The sequence below is a fragment of the Austrofundulus limnaeus genome, unplaced genomic scaffold (genome assembly GCF_001266775.1).
Source record: "Austrofundulus limnaeus strain Quisiro unplaced genomic scaffold, Austrofundulus_limnaeus-1.0 Scaffold5, whole genome shotgun sequence".
NCBI classification, from domain to species: domain Eukaryota; kingdom Metazoa; phylum Chordata; class Actinopteri; order Cyprinodontiformes; family Rivulidae; genus Austrofundulus; species Austrofundulus limnaeus.
In genome coordinates, this window is record NW_013952407.1 from 2,250,425 (window position 1) to 2,266,882 (window position 16,458).

The 16,458-nt window shown below is 38.2% G+C and overlaps 1 protein-coding gene across 2 annotated transcripts in view; it reads right to left on the reverse strand.

Moving 5' to 3' along the window:
* The window catches only part of sbf2 (SET binding factor 2), a 121,238-nt gene that overhangs the window by 52,397 nt on the left and 52,383 nt on the right, over positions 1–16,458 (reverse strand). For both annotated transcript variants that reach the window (XM_014026848.1, XM_014026856.1), the window contains exons 6-16: positions 16,102–16,207; positions 11,613–11,745; positions 8,751–8,859; positions 8,413–8,526; positions 7,652–7,729; positions 7,226–7,339; positions 6,325–6,453; positions 5,249–5,347; positions 4,930–5,134; positions 4,271–4,380; positions 2,501–2,650 (exon numbers count right to left, since the gene is read on the reverse strand). In XM_014026848.1, coding sequence (XP_013882302.1) covers positions 2,501–2,650; positions 4,271–4,380; positions 4,930–5,134; positions 5,249–5,347; positions 6,325–6,453; positions 7,226–7,339; positions 7,652–7,729; positions 8,413–8,526; positions 8,751–8,859; positions 11,613–11,745; positions 16,102–16,207 — 1,347 coding nt within the window. The remainder of the gene's footprint in view (positions 1–2,500; positions 2,651–4,270; positions 4,381–4,929; positions 5,135–5,248; positions 5,348–6,324; positions 6,454–7,225; positions 7,340–7,651; positions 7,730–8,412; positions 8,527–8,750; positions 8,860–11,612; positions 11,746–16,101; positions 16,208–16,458) is intronic.

Consider the following 16,458-nt stretch of genomic DNA (forward strand, 5'->3'; position numbering starts at 1 on the left):
AGCCCAGACGGTCCTGGAGAACGAAACAGATGTTTTTGAAGACGGTCCTGTAATAAATGCAGGCTGCTCGTTTCAGAGTTCATCGTTTGGAGTTCCTTCACACCAGGGTTGTTATAGTTGACTAAAACTAACTAAATAACAAAAACTGAAATTGAAAAAAAAATTTTAGTTAACTAAAATGGTTTTGTTTTTTCAATTTCAGTTTTCGTTATTTAGTTAGTTTTAGTCAACTATAACAACCCTGGTGGGAAGGAACTCCAAAGGATGAACTCTGAAACGAGCAGCCTGCATTTATTACAGGACCGTCTTCAAAAACATCTGTTTCGTTCTCCAGGACCYTCTGGGCTCTGTTCAGACAGATCGGAGCTCTGGCTCACGCAGAATTCGCCGACTCCGCGCAGCCGCATCCTCCTCCTGCATCCCACATCAGTTCCTCTTCTCACAGCAGCGCTGTTTTCGAGCGCCGTCACGAGGCCCTCGGCCGTGAGCGAGCGGAGCGCGGGGGGGCTCATAATCCTATCTGACAGGAAATGGTTGAGATGCCACGACACATCCACAGCAGGGCTCGTTCCCCCCCACATGGCTTGCACAATGTTAATTTCAACAAGCTGGAACGCTGACCTTAGCATGCACACACACACACACAAAGAAAAACAGACAAATTTTTGTGCAATTAGCTTCTTAATGAGGGTCATTACTGTGCGTGAGTCGTGGCAACAAAACAACACATTTGCTGATTTAAACTCGTGTCCCATCAGAAAAGACAAGAAACAACAGCTCATTTTAGATAACGCATTACGCGGTTTTCTTGATGGCAACATGCGATACTGACAAAGATTAACGTCCTACTCTTTAAACTATTTTCCAATTTTAGTCCTTCCAAACCTTTCAAAGGAAAACCTTGATTGCAACCAGACAACAGGATCATTAGCCCAGAGATGACAGCTCAGCAATAAACGTTACGATAGGCCCCCGATTAGTGATGTCATGGTGAATCAATGTGTCACATCAATGCACAGTGCCAGAAATTCTAACAAAGACACATGGGGTCATTTTGTTTTTTTTTAAAAGCCATAGATCATCCACACAAGCACAGATGCGATCGGAATATCTTCTCAGTGTGTTTGGATGGCTAGGCGATGAAAGAAAGGTGGGGAGAGAATGAAAATAATTACTGGCCTTGACGTGAACTAGTCATGTTTCCAGTCACAGATCATTTGACACTGATCGCTTGCAACTGAGATGAGAAGCGTGCACAAAAAAAAAAAAAAAGACTACATGTCTGTTGATGAAAACGCACACACATCAAATCTCTCCAGCATATTCTGGATCACTGACTTCACTATTCTGTTTTTCCATAAGCTTGCCAAAACAAACAAAAAAAAGGTTCCCTTGGACAATCTTACTTTTAAATAAAGTTATATAATGATATTTTAGGATTTTTGCTTTAAAACCATTTACTGCAAGAAATGATCCATCTTGAGAACATTACTAAGAACGATAACATAACGCCCCAAAGTGGGTTCASTATTGTAAGATCAAACTTCAGATGAAACACAGTGTTTGTAATTTTTTTGCATTTGGATGACAAAAACTTGTTTCACAGAATCAGTCAAGTGTTTCACTTCATGCCCTTCAGATGAWGTTCATCACGTAGATCTCAAGTTTCTCATAATAACCAATAGACAAACCAGCAAATCCCTTTTAACAGAAACTGGCTGTTCAACGATCAGATATCCCCTCAATAATGGCGAAAACTTTGGAAACAGTACAGCGCTTTCAGTCACTTGAGACTCAGCACACAGTGTGGGTATTGACTCAAGGTGGTGTCCAAACAAGATTATAGAAATCATTTAATTTATCGCCACTCTCTGGCTTCTCATCAAGTGACTGTGATGAACTGCTTAGAAAGCACGTCACAGTTCACCTCTGCTCCTGGAAACGGTGGCTGCCAGGCATTGCGCAGGACAAAAGAACTTYGTTTACATTCCTTTTTTTTATACGTCTTCCTGAGTGGAAACCGTACGCTTCAATTTGCACCTCTGCACCACTCCAAACAAATGACACATCAGATGGCCTCGCGTGTACTTGGCGCATGCAGGTGATGGTTGTTCATCATTCGTGAGGAGTCAGGCATGACTGGAATCTGATGGTTGCTTCATAAAAGCAGCATTCTGGTAGGACGTTTGCTGATTAATAAAAAACAAGTACTGAAATGAGCTGATTCAGCACTGTAAAGCAAGACAGACTTCCTGGCTGCTCTGGATGAGTACAGCTCTTACAGTTACTTAAACCTTGGCCAAGATGCTTGAAAATAAAGAGACAACTATAGTAAGTTATCTCACATGCTGCCATGTTGATGATAAAAAAATGAATGAAGTATGAAGGATGTAATCACACAATTTTGAGAAAAAAAATCTTTATAAGACATTATTTGAGCATCAAAATCCAACTAAAAATGTGGGATTTATGAACAAGACTTGTCAAAGACACCACTTACCTGCAGAGCACAGTTCATCATCCGAACTGTGTAGTCAAACTGCTGGTGGTCCAGGATGGCGCGGTTCTGCTGAACGTGAAGACTCAGTTCGTCAGTCAGACACTGGCGGGCAGCTTTACCCTTCAGCGCTCGCAGAGCGGCGGGCAGCGTCTGTTTGGGTACAGACCAACAAGCCGGGGTGGGGGTGGGTGGGGGGAGAGGGTAATGTAACAGGGAAGAAGTGAGTGAGATATGTGGTTCAAAACAAAACAGTAACGATATTAATCGCGATAGAAACATGATCAATATCAATAGAAAATACATKGTTGATAATTTCACTGAACGCTTGACCTCTCTCGGTTCAGCTAAGCAAGGCTGGTGGCCTCAACTAACTCACTCACTCACTCTCTGGTCAGCTAGCTACAACCTGTTGAGAAACGTAGCAGTTTCACGTTTTGCCACCGTGCTTCATAGCTGGTTCAAAAATAAATAAAACGTGGCAAGAAAGGAGAAAATGAGTGCAACAGCTCGAGAGGAAATTGTGGATATAAAAGGAAAAGTCACGTCACCAGTTTGGCAATATTTTGGATATTTGAAGAGTTGTTGTCTGCAAACTATGCAAGGTCGTCGTCCCTACAGAGTCTGGAATTAAGACAGTTTTATTTAATCTCCTCAGCTGCTCTCATTCCTACAGCAGCYTCAAACCATCGACATCTGGCAGTGGAGCAACACACAAGCAGGAACGAGGTACTTGGCAGCAGTTCAACTGTATTTGACTACTTTTATAGTTGTGTTGACCTCGTTTTAAAGTTTATGCTTAAAACAAAAATATTTAAATTCAGCCATCTTTCCTGGTTCTTATTTCAAATAAAAAAAATCAATAATTATCTATACTGACTGATATAAAACACTTAACTCTTCTTTAAGCAGATAASAGTTTAAATCCTGCATGAAGCCAGACACAAGAAGTAACTGGTAACAGTCTGGTTGGACATTGGGCAGATATTTCACCTCTGACCTCAGATAGATTGTGCTTCTTTGAAGAGACTACTTAAGAAAGACCTTTGTTCTGCYCTAACTACAATAATGTATAAGAGCCACAGTAAATATTACACAAATATTTACTAAAGAAGCTGATGGGTGGGGCAAAATTCAGAAAAAAAATTCTTAGAAATTGCATCACTAACGTCACATTTACATTGAAAACATATATTTTCTTGGAAAATACTGGAAACTCCTACATTCCAAGAAGGAAAAAAAAATCTTGTTCACTGAAATTCTTCATATTCACTGATATTTTAAAGGTATACATTTGCTAGAAAAACAAAGTCAAAACAATCACAGGAACATCGGAACTTTTTTTTTCTGATAAAGGAAGTTTGAACATYTTTATCGTTTAGATATATAGCTTTACGATGTCAGAGAATCACCTTTGTTCTTCYAAATTTGAGTATTTAACCATAAATAATGACCAATCAGCTCATTTTACTGCTAATACAGCGCTGTAATCGATGCTTGCAGAGACAAAAACAAATGACAAACTAAGAAACTTCCTTCTCGTCTTCCTTGGAAGGTGCTGTTGGAAATGGCCCCAGAGTGTGTTTGATTAATGACCTGCAGTATTAAACCTGAGCCTCTGTTTGCCAGCTGGGAGAAATGAGGATGTTGAAGAACRTTTTGCAGCTTTATGACTGTTTGCTGGAGCAGTGCAACTCTGAGGACGGATGCCTCTGGCTAATGCGCTTGTCTAACGGTTGATTAGCTCCTCTGATGAAAGACAGTGGGCTTCACCTTTTCAGTCTCCAGGGTCTTGTTGTCAAAAATGAAGGAAATGCAGCTCCTGACCACCTCCAGCCTTCGAGCGCTGTTAAACACGGAGCCGCTCTTCCCCATAATGGACACTGGAACAGAAAAACGAGGACAGGTTCAAATTTAAGCTGCTCCAAAGGCATTTGACACATGGGATGAATTTGTAAGAAAACACAGCAGCTGTATAAATAGTTCTAGTAAATGCTTACTAGGGGTGCAACAATACATGTACCCGTATCGAACCGTTCATTACAGTGATTTAGGTTCGATACACACTTGTATCGAACAATCCAGATTTTTAAAATTTATTTTATCAACTTGTCTTCTGAAGATGCTCTGTGTTGAAGGATCAGTGGATCTGTGTTCGACTACTTCACCTAGGCTGCATTGTCGAGCGCAGATCCACCGAGAAACTTGTTTCAGCAACATTTAATTTAAAAACTGTACTTTTGAGGTTAAACAAATGTTCATAATTAATTTAAARAAATTACAAATTAAAAAMGGCARGGACATTTTTCTTTTTTGTATCGAAAAATATTGAACCGTGACACTAAAGTATCGAACCGAATCGTGAATTTTCTATATCGTGGCACCCCTAATGCTTARGTATACTGGATATTATAAGAGTAAAAAAGTCGTACCAACAGGTGGTCCGGCAGGTACGACACACTTCTTCTCAGGTCGTGGGGACACAGGTGCGCTGCTATGTTTTGCTACACCCTCCTGCAGATTACTCTCCACCRTTTCGTCATCAAGCAGGGGGAAAGGAACCTGGTGCACTCGCAAGTGAGATCCTTCAGACGGACGAGGCACTTTCTGAAAAGCCATGTGGGGGTTTGGGTTCTCCTGCAGCCCAGACGCCAGGGAACAAGATGAAACGCGGCGCATGACTTACATAAAATGCTAAAACCATGCCACCACATGAATACATCAGAGAATCTATGAAGCAGTTTCTCTTACGTTTCTGTACAGCTGCTCGGAGAGCTCCCTGATGTGCTTCTGCAGCTTGGCCGGGTTCACCTCTTCMTCTTTAAAGCTGTCGAAGTCCAAGGCCACGAGCTGAAAAACACAACAGTTAAAGCAAAAAAACAAAAAACAAAAAACAAAAAAAAACAAAAACAAAACACAATAAATATGCGATGCACGCCATAAAAGATGTGGATCAACACGTTCAAAGCCTGATTGTGACACGAGAAACAATGAGAAATAGTTGAGCAAGCAAAAGTTAATCTAATTTCCAAAAGAAACAAAGCTAAAAAGGTAATAAATTTTCTTAACATGTTTTTTGGGGAAAAAATATGTTTGCAGCTTAAAAAACAACTACATTCAGGAACACTTTGAACGCCCTGAATCAAAACTCAATACTTCATATTTGGAATGTAGCAACTTTTATAAAATCATAATATTTAAAATATGCTGAAAACAATTTAGCACACTTGTCCTAAACAAACTCCTGCTTGTTGCACACTTTTCTTCCTTTCCTTTTCATTCCCTTGTTGTGCACACTTTTTGAAATTATTTAATTTTATCGGGGGGAAAAATGACAATAATGCATGAATGAATTATTTTATTTGGTCACATTAAAGAACACTCCACACAAAAACGAACAAAAGTTTAACCTTATATGACCCAATAGGTAGAGGTAGAAGCCAATGGCTTATTGTGCCTCGCCTTACAATTCATAATGGATTCCCCAAAACAAAATACACAAAAAACACACATATACTTCACCTACATCCTGGTTTTATGCATCATTTTATAAACACAAAATACAAATCATTAATACTGTTTTTATTATCGAAGATATCATTATTATTGTCCATACATGCAAAAAAAAGTATAATACCCCCACCGTCATCCCAACTGACTACTATAAACCATAACTCATAATTAATTTACTTTTTAACTTCTTTTTGAAACTGCAAAAAGGGTGTCGAAACTAATGCACTGTAACTGAGGCTCAGCTCATCAAACACGTTAAAAACTGCTTCCCCATCACTGTTTAAACCTTTTCTCTACAGCCGGTGGTGTCGTACCTCATCAAAGAGATCGCAGGCTCGGAACGGTGGACCTCTCTCTGAGACGAAGCCAGCGAAGGCCATGCCGTCCAGAACCTTGGTCAGGAAATCGTTCTCAATGAGGCCTCGCTGGCCCAGGAAGGCAGTCTGGGTAATGTCAGAATGAGAGCAGTTACAGTTCCAGATCTGCTTCATATGGACATTATTTACTGCAAAACAAACACCGTCATCTCAGGAGTTTTAGWATTTGATCACAATCTCTTAAAATACATCTCTGCAGGGGTCCTGTGGGGGCATTTTTCAGTTATTTAGCATGAGCAGAGGAGAGGAATGAATCAAAGTTATGAATCAATCCATGCAAATGAATTTAATTTACTTGCATAATTATTTGTGCTTGTGGGCAGAGGAGATAAAACGCATTTCGCTCATGCTTTCCCCACTCAGGGATTCCAGGCACAGCTTTTGTTGATAATGCGATCCATGTGGGGTACTTTGAGGATGATGTGCTAATGGGTTTCCACGTAGACACCGCAGACTTGAGCAAACAAAAAAAAATCCCCGACACGCAACAAAAATGTAAACCTAATACGTTTCAGATGGCACTCTGCCGGGGGCCTTTTATGTCCGCAATTTTCACAAATCAGAAGGACAGCATCAAACGAGGAGTCGTGGAGCCTTTGAGACACATTTAAAAACAACACACAAACACATTACGCATCCCTGAAGAGTTTATCTGTCGTTACGTGTCATTCCACCCACGTTGAAAACATTCTTGGCCGATTAAAAGAACAAAGTGTTTGCTGAGGAGAGATTGCCTAACAAGTTTAACCTAAGGTCGCGTGGCGGAAAAATTTGGTTTTTGTTTAAAAAAAAATTTTTTTTTTCCCCTTCTGGGTTTTCTATATCATAACTATCTTACCTTGTGAAAGTGAATAACAGGTTCAGAGTGGATGCGGATGAGCTGCAGGCAAGACCTGTAGCCCTGGAAGAGTTGTGCAAACAGCCTGAGAAAGACGGCCCTCACCTCTTTGTCCTGGCACACACACACACACACACACACACACACATACACATGTAAACACACTGCGACAACACTACTCATCAAACAGTTATGTCTCAAATGCAGTCTGATAAGTTAATTCTGTGACAGACATGTTGTCTTTAGGTTAATGGGTTACAGTCAGTGCCTGCGCTCCAACACTGACTGTTTCTCTGATAAGAAACTATATCAGTGGAGSGCAGAGGACTCCCAACGTGAAAATCATTTATTTATAACTGAGACTCATCACTCCTTACGGTGACACATCGATGTGATCATTTATGTGAGGAGATAATGCTCACATACCAACAATTTGAGGTTAGAGGGTGCTGTGCGAGGTGGAGGGAATGCATTGTCTGCAATCTCCAAATCTGGGTGCAAAACCTGAAAAAAAAAATCATCCATATGATTTATTTCACTTGATTTGAGTTACTCTTTTATTCATAGCAACATGCAAGAATTCAGACTCTGAAGTGAGCCCTGCCTGTGCACGGTGCAAGAGACTGTTACAAAAATCTTGGAAAATATTATCAGGAAAGTAAAAAAAACAAACAGTTTTTGAGTGAATAAAAGTTACAAAAAGAGCTACTATGATTGATCATTTCAGTCTTCAACTTAAACATTCAATTAGGATACATTTGACTTATTTTGAATATCTAAAGGCYGCATAGTCTGCYTTTTCCAGGCACGRAGTTCAATTCRATACCACAATTCAGTAACTATGATACCTTCAGTTGTTGTGAAAATAATGCATATATGAAAAATGAGGGGTGCTCTGTGGGGCTGCACACTGAGCTCCAGGGAGGAGCTTTGTAGAAATGGGCGGTGCTTTGCACCAACAAGCGTTTAGGCAGCTCCATATGGCTACCACAGTAAATTCAAGGATCTCTTTAACGTGCATGAATGAGTCAAAGCAACACTCTGGGTTTGTGTTTGATGAAGGAATGACATTAAAACATGATAAAAAGCTAAAGAAATTTGGATTTTTTCATAATACCTCTCCTTTAACATTCTCATGTTTTATAATGGTTGATTTTAAATGCGTGAACGCATGCAAATGTGCTTACCAGGGACAGAGTGCTCTGCGTTTGGTGCAAGAGAGGTTCAGGAAGAAACGACAAGTGGATGCACTCAGGGATTTTTATTGTTCCTCCATCCAGGTCAGCAATAATAACATCCAGCTGAGCAAAACACAAAACACATCAATCCATCAGGTGCTTTGACAGCAGCTGTGACATAAAAACATGTAAGTATACCTAGAATAAAAAAAACAACTAAAAAAAAAATCCTCCTTTGTACACAACAGCTGCTTTGGGATTCCAAAAATACATTTTACAAGACTCCAGTACTTGTTATGGATTGTCCGATGTTGAAAAGTTCTCAATAAATTATCCTGTGAGCTCACCAGATCCTGGATTTCACTCTGAAACATGGAGTGCACTCCGATGATGAAGGGAGTGGGCGAACTCAACACCTCCAGCAGACGTGAAGGCAGAATAGGGATGTATGGGTAACTGCCAACACAGGAAAAGATCACAAATCATCACTTTTTTTTAATATAAATTCATTTAAAACCTTCAGTTTTACTAAAGAGAAAGGTTACAAAACAATGAGATGAAAAAAAAAACAAGTGTAAAATATGCTCTACTGCAGCGCAGAAATTCCAATTTACCTGATTAATCATGTAAAAAGTTTAAGAGATTTTCAAATTATTCAGAGATCTTGCAACCAAACAGCTTTGGAAATTTTATGTCAGCGTCACTGTTTACCAGAAATTTTGACAGTCTTACATAAAACAACTGCCAGGAAATACTTCTCTGGCACTGTGTTATCATATCAAGTCTGAACACATTTTCTTCTAATTACCTGAAACAACAAATTACTCATCAGAATACTGTAGCTCGTATCTCTTTTAGCCTAAAGGCCTAATTTACAAAGAAAAAGTGGTAAATACATTATATAAATGACATTCAAAAATACTTTTTAAGTGTCCCATAATAATAAAGTTAAAAATTTAGCACAAATATTATGACACAGATGTCAAAAMCCTTTCTAATTCTGTCAATCCACAAACAGTGGAGCAAATTAAATTAGACCAAAGCTGCAGAAACTGAAAAATGCCTCCAGCTACTCGACCCATCCAAAACAAAGCCTTTATTAAGCTTTTTAGTAATGTGTAGACAGTTAAACACTGCTTGGCATGAGCCCCAGTTTTTCCCCATTTACTGTTTTAATTTTAAATTTTTAGCAGCTGCTTTCCTAATTTTACTATTTTAAGAAGTTATCCTGTAGTACCACATTACACTTGTAATCTAACAACCCTAACATAAAACAAGTTGAAGTATTTACACATTAACAAACACATTCAACATTATTCTTACARTGCCACTGAGTAAAGGTCTAAGAAWATATCAACARATTGAAATATTGTGATGTTTTATTTCCAAATACTGTATGAATTTTCTAAAGCCAGCCAAATATTGGGCTTCTCCACTAATGAGAAACCAGAGAGTARAACACTAGCTCAGARGTTAGCATCGTGAGTAAACATTAGCACTAAGTACCAGGCTAGGACGACACTGAAGTGGCCAAATTCGATCACCACATGAAACACTGAAGGCATTGAAATAACTGGCATACTCGTGCGACCCCCTTAAGATCACAGACTGTACATTTCTTCTGTTTACTGAACTTTAGCAGAATATATAGGCTTATATAAGATATATAACGTTAATGGATATAACTAAAAGCTGCCATAAATATATTATCAAAACTATTAAATGACAGATTTGGCCTAACCAACATGGATGAAATAAAAAAATAGGAAACATATAAAATACATTTAAAAGATAAGTTTTTAAAAATTTGAATTTTTGGAGAAAACTGCTACTATATCGCCCCGGAGTTATGATATGTGTCATATCACTAAATTCTTGCCAAACAGCCAGAATGAGAGAATGGTAGGACTTGTTCGGTGTCTTTCTGAGGGAACTTTGGCTTGAGGAAAAGGCCAAGATGAAACCAGGGATCTTCGATTAGCTGCCAGCCAGTTCAGAACCGAAGCTGCTTCAATAAATGTAAAATAACTGTTGTAAGTCACAATCAAAGAAAGAGAAGCAAATCCTCTGTAAAGGTCCTGCCCCACTAGACAACTTATGCCAACTTATGAATCAGTTTTATGCCTAAATTGCTAATAAAAGTTATATATTTGATCAATTRGTTCAAATTACATWATGTACACGCCAAAATGAAGCTTCCTGTTGATTTTTTCAATTCCATCTTCAATGTAGARGTCTTTAAACTATTCATAAGTTGGCATAAGTTGTCTAGTGTAACARGGCCTTAAAATGTCCACCTATAAGCCATTACATTATGACCACAGACAGGTAAGGTATGTAATACTATTGGTCCGGTCCAAGAGGAAAGTTCTGCCGATCACATGGATGCTACATTGCCTCCTATCTAAACATGTATYCAGACTAATCACAGCTATAATTGACAACAACCACATCCCATCTGAGAGACAGCAGTAAGCCCAACAAAACTTGTTTAGGTGTGGCTCAAAGGACATTGTAAAGAGAACTTCCACATCCGTGAAAAAAATAATAAAAATCTAAAGGGATTGTATTCAACCAACTCCACCAAACAATCAATGCAGTCCAAAGGATCTAATAACAATTTTATGATACCAGAAAATATTGGTTTGTTCAGAGCTGTTTTGACAGCTAAAGTTCGACCTACTTAATAAAAAGGTAGGTCATGGTGTTTTGACTGCTCTCTGAATGTTTTGTTTGTAATGATTTATCCACCTGTTTTATTATTTTACGACTGAACTGCTCATTAATAAAAAGTACAAGGGAGAACCGCCTGCTTTAAAGTTGGCAATCACAAAGTTGTTTATGACAATTTGTAAAAAGGGTAAAAGAAAAAGAAAAACARGAAAACCTAGTTTCACATCATTAAAATTTGTGCATAGACAAAATGTCTAAAAGCGGAAGGAAAGACACAAATTACCCGAATTTCTAAAATAAGTAATTCTTGGAAACTGTCTGAGATGCCAGATGTTCGAGGTTAAAAAAGCACAAATTGAGGTTTTTAAAAAGTGTGAACTTGTGCAATGGAATTAGAGGTTCTTTCAAAAGGAACCATGTAAATAGCAAAGTTAATCATCAACAAGACCACAAGACGTGGAAGTCATGAAAGTCACAGAGTCAGTGGAAAGTCACACGAGAATCGGCTCYATCTGTGGGGTAGAACACACACTCACCTGTATTTAAGAGGAAACATGAGGGCTTCCAGGGCTCGGCACGCCTCTTCCAGCCTTTGGTAGCTGGTGGAGTGAAACAAAACTTTGTGTTCCGTCAGAACCGCACAAAACAGGCTCAGAACATTTTGGATCCCTGCAAGAAGAAAAACAACAGAAGAAAACACTAATGGGGTGTTTTTTTGGTATGTAGCATCCAGACTGTTCCAGATCATCCATCAAGCATTCCCTGTTAACTTGTGGAGGAAACAAAAACAAAAAAAAAACAACCTCAACTTGGTTTAATGAACATCCCGAGCAACTTCAGGATTAACTCTTACAATTTTAAATAAACAGTGTCCRGTTGAATGTAGTCGCAAAACTTGTAAACGATGGAAAAACTTGAGGGTGATTTGAAATAAGGCCGAGTCGAGCTTATTGTGTYGAGCTAACTCAAATCTGATTTTAATTGTTAAACTGGAGGGCAATGTTTTCAGAGTCCCCAGCCTACGACTTGAACTCAGTCACATTTATTTGATTTTTTTAAGAAAAAGACTCTTTCCTGCAGATTCCTCTGCCTTCCTAAAATGAAAACACCACAGAGTCATTATTTGACACYCAGACAAAAAATGTCATTTGTTTTTAGTGCTTTTGTGCAAATAAAAGTTAATGAGAAAAGTGAGCTAAAACACAAAAGTGTTTGAGCAACATAAAAAATGTTCAAATCATTCATGCAACATTTCCTTAGAAATAAGAGGGACGGGTGCTCAATGCACATCAAGATATTACAACCAAAATAAAACCAGTTACGTTAAACTTCCTTCATAAGGCTTTGGGAAAAGTCTGAGGTCGTTTCTGAAAAACAAAAGGAAACCGCACTCTGTCATGCAGTATAAATAGTGTTTCAAATACCAGAGTGACAATCAAAATGAATTCTAACTTTATAGTTCCTGTTATTGTTTCCTATCAAGCCACTGACAGACCAATTCATCACATGTTGGAGTGATAAGGGAAGAGTATCACTGGCAGACATGTCCGCACCACTGGTAGCATTTGAGTGATAAACAGGAAATGTGAGCATCAAAAAAAATCTTTATATTTAATATGAATCAGCTTATAGTTGAGGTCCTATGTCTGCCAAAAATATAAAAAAAAACAACTCCAGACATATAGAGCTCAGGTTTCAGAATCACACAGTCCAGGTGTACACTTATCATTTGGAAACAGCAACACATTTCCGAGCTGTAAATAAAAAAAGAGTGACAGCAGCAGCCACCGGGAGCAGAAGGAAACAAAGGCAACAAACAGCAAAGTTGCTGATGACCAGTTGTGTCTCCGCTCCGGGGGGGATGTACTTCCTGTGCAACGTGACATGTTTAACACACATTCCTCTGCGGCGACTCTGTGACCCGTGCGCGCGCACACACACACAACGATACGCCGACCTGCATGTCTGCACAACCGCCCTTATATGGACATAAGGATGACCTAATAATAGGAGATGAAATACTTTTTCTATCTGACTGCGTGCAACCCATCAGCTGACTTATGAACATTTCCCGTCTATCAGCGCAAAAAGAAATCTGCACCAGAGGGACAGATTAGCAATAATTGCACTTTTTTCTCTCTAACTTGATGCAAGATACACAAGACTAACCCTGAACTATTACACGGGTTCTCAAACTTTATATTCTAAGGTTCATATCGGATTTCTAGATGAGGTCAAATGAAACKATGATAAGCTTATTATTTTTGTTAAATTTTCATGCACCTTAAAACATAAACAAACCGAGTCATTTGACTACAGCTTGTGAACTGAAAAGCATAGTGTGCACTACAATTTATTTTTCTTTAATCTGTGAAAATTCAGTTTTCTGAGGCTACATTTCTTTCTTACATTTCTGCACCTTTAGGTCTGTGACAAACACTTAGTTTCTGTTAATACAGCTTAAAAGCTGCAGCCTGCTTTGGCTGCCATGTTGGTTGGAGGCGAACAACAATGTGCACACAAGAACGGGTAATGATTTTCAAAACTTTGAGAATTTCTAGTTTATTAGGCATACACTGCAAAAACTGTCCACCTAACCAAGTTTTAAAATTTTATATCCAGCCAAAAAATCTTTTTGATCTTGTTTTGAGACTGATTTACTAATAAGAACTGATTGTGTTTGAATAATAATCTTGTTTTCAGAATGTGTAAGATTATTTGTCTTGTTAGCCTGAAAATTTGACTCAAATTCAGTCAAAGATTTCTGCCAATGGAGTAAGAAAATTTTACTTGGTAAGAATCTTACAATACTTGATTTGACTCAATTTTTTTCTTATTTCAAGAATCTTACCAAGTAAAATTTTCTTACTCCATTGGCAGAAATGTTTTTCTTAATTTGAGTCAAATTTTCAGGCTAGCAAGACAAATAATCTTACATATTCTGAAAACAAGATGATTATTCTAACACAATCAGTTCTTGTTTAGTAAATCTGTCTCAAAACAAGATCAGAAAGACTTTTTGGCTGATAWAAGATTTTAAAACTTGGTAAGATGGACAGTTTTTGCAGTGTAACTGAATGAAACTAGTCCCTTAAAAAAATTCACTCTGTACTGTACTGAAAGTGGCAAAAAATGTCAAACACAAGGCTTACAGCCTACTTAACTGGTAAAAGGTTAGAAGAAAGCTGGTGACCATGCCTTATGGCAGTGTTTCCCAAAGTTGGGGTCGGGACCCAAAGTGGGGTCCCGAAACATAAAGATGGGGTCCTGAAAAGATTTTCTGAATTAATTACATTTTTGCCTTAGTTGTTACAAAGGAGAGAGGTTAGTATATTTAAAATGGATAAATGTAGTATAAAAAATATTGTTACTATGCCCATGTTTTGTTGGCCTGATACAAATGTTTATCATACAAAAATAATTGGGGGTACAGGTCTCTGCTACTGTTATTTTCTGGGTCAAAAGCTGAAAACTTTGGGAACCACTGCACTTTGGTTCCCAAAGTTGGGTTTGGGACCCAATTATGGGTCATGAAGCACCTTGGATAATCTCCATAAATCAATTTAAAAAGTAATAAAGTAATTGCTGATGTAATATTTTCCCTACAATTATTACAAAAACACAAAATAAGTATAAATAAGTATTTACATTTGTGTAAAAGCTGTTTAGATTGTCAAAAAGCCTGTGTTTTTAGGGTTATTAACGAAGTTCATGTACTCAGACTGTTAATATTTGGGATCATAAGTTTTTGCCATGGATAGTTTGTGGGTCAGAAGATAAAAAGTTTGGGAACCAATGCCTTATGGTATTTGTTTTCTCATCTAATTTATGGCAGAAGAAAAGAACAAACAGCAATTCTCAAATCACATTCTACTCGAGTGGATGAGATGCCACGGTATTTCTGAGAAAAAATGAAAAGGGCGTTAATTTTTACTGCCCACTCACGTGTCTGCAGTGCCCTTTACTGGCCTGAAACCTGAGTGAAGAATATAAATATTGAACAATAATAATAAGCACGTTTCCCACACATGTATAATGTCTCCTGACTGCAGAAGTTACAAACAGCCCAGCATACTGAGCTCTGCTGATTAATGACAGCAGGTTTATGAGGACTGACCGGTCATGGACGGATATTAAGTCAACACAGTTTTGTGTATCCAGATTGGCTATGAATGCACAACCTCAATATAACCCCAATCAACTGTATCGTGCAAGTGCCCCCCATGTGCATGTTCTTCATTCTGTCTAAACAAACCGAGGATGGTGTTAATACACTCTGGAATCAGCGTGTGTTCTGATTTCAAGCACATTCTTTTGATCAAATGGGGCTAAACAAGGGCCAACTTTCCATTACAAAATACATTTCAGGTGAATTATATTTAATTTTGGTCCAAGCCAACGCACGCTTGCCGAATAACTGAAATAAGAGCGGGTCTTTGAGAATGACCTCAAAAACAGAGCGACGCAAAATAGCTCAGTTTTTAATTATTTCAAACCATCAGGGGGCAAAGGAGTGAAAAACATTCTCTAAACACAGCTAAACTGAGCCACATGAGTCACCGTAAATCTATTTCTTATAGTCTGTATAAATCCTTTAATGCCCAATTATCCACATATTGTGCAACCACTGCAACGAGAAAACCTGGAAAGTGCAACATGTTGTTTTTTTTATGCGTTTGTTCAAGTTGCTGAAATTAACCAAAAGACTGATGAGTCAATTACAGCATAATCTTCCCTCGGAAACACTGAGAGCAGAATTAATCTGTCGCCTAACTTACAGTACTGAAGTTTACCATTACAAAACAAAATCTTAAATTGAATGTAATACACATTAAACATCAAGCTGCAAGTTAAAAAAAAAAACATTTGTTTTGAAACAAATGTTTTGTGAATCATTGTGACTAAAAACGTGAACATTTAGTCATCTTGTCTTAAAAAAAAGGCAGCTATGACAACACTGTGAAAGTGTTGTCATAGCTGTAGTTTTGATACATGTTTAGTGGTTTCCAAAGTGCCTGAACCCACCCAGCTGCTGGAAAAGAAGGGAAACACTCTTGTTTGTGACTGGCAGTGTGTCGTTAAGAGGCGTTTGGATGAGCTGCCGATCTCCCGCCCCCAGGCTGAACAGCTTCTGTGAAAACAAAAAAGGAGACAAAATGTCAGGAAAAAAATATAAATTTCCACTAGCGTAACATTTGCAAATTCTGTATACTTTTACAGAATATATCCACTAGAGTTGCATTTAACTAACGCAGCAGTTTTTGATAAACACATAAAACATGATTTGTGACAAACTGCATATTTTCACCTCTGTGATGATAGCCTGAAGCAGGTTTTACACTTAACTTAATCTCTTCTTGTATCATGTCAGTTTCTGACAGC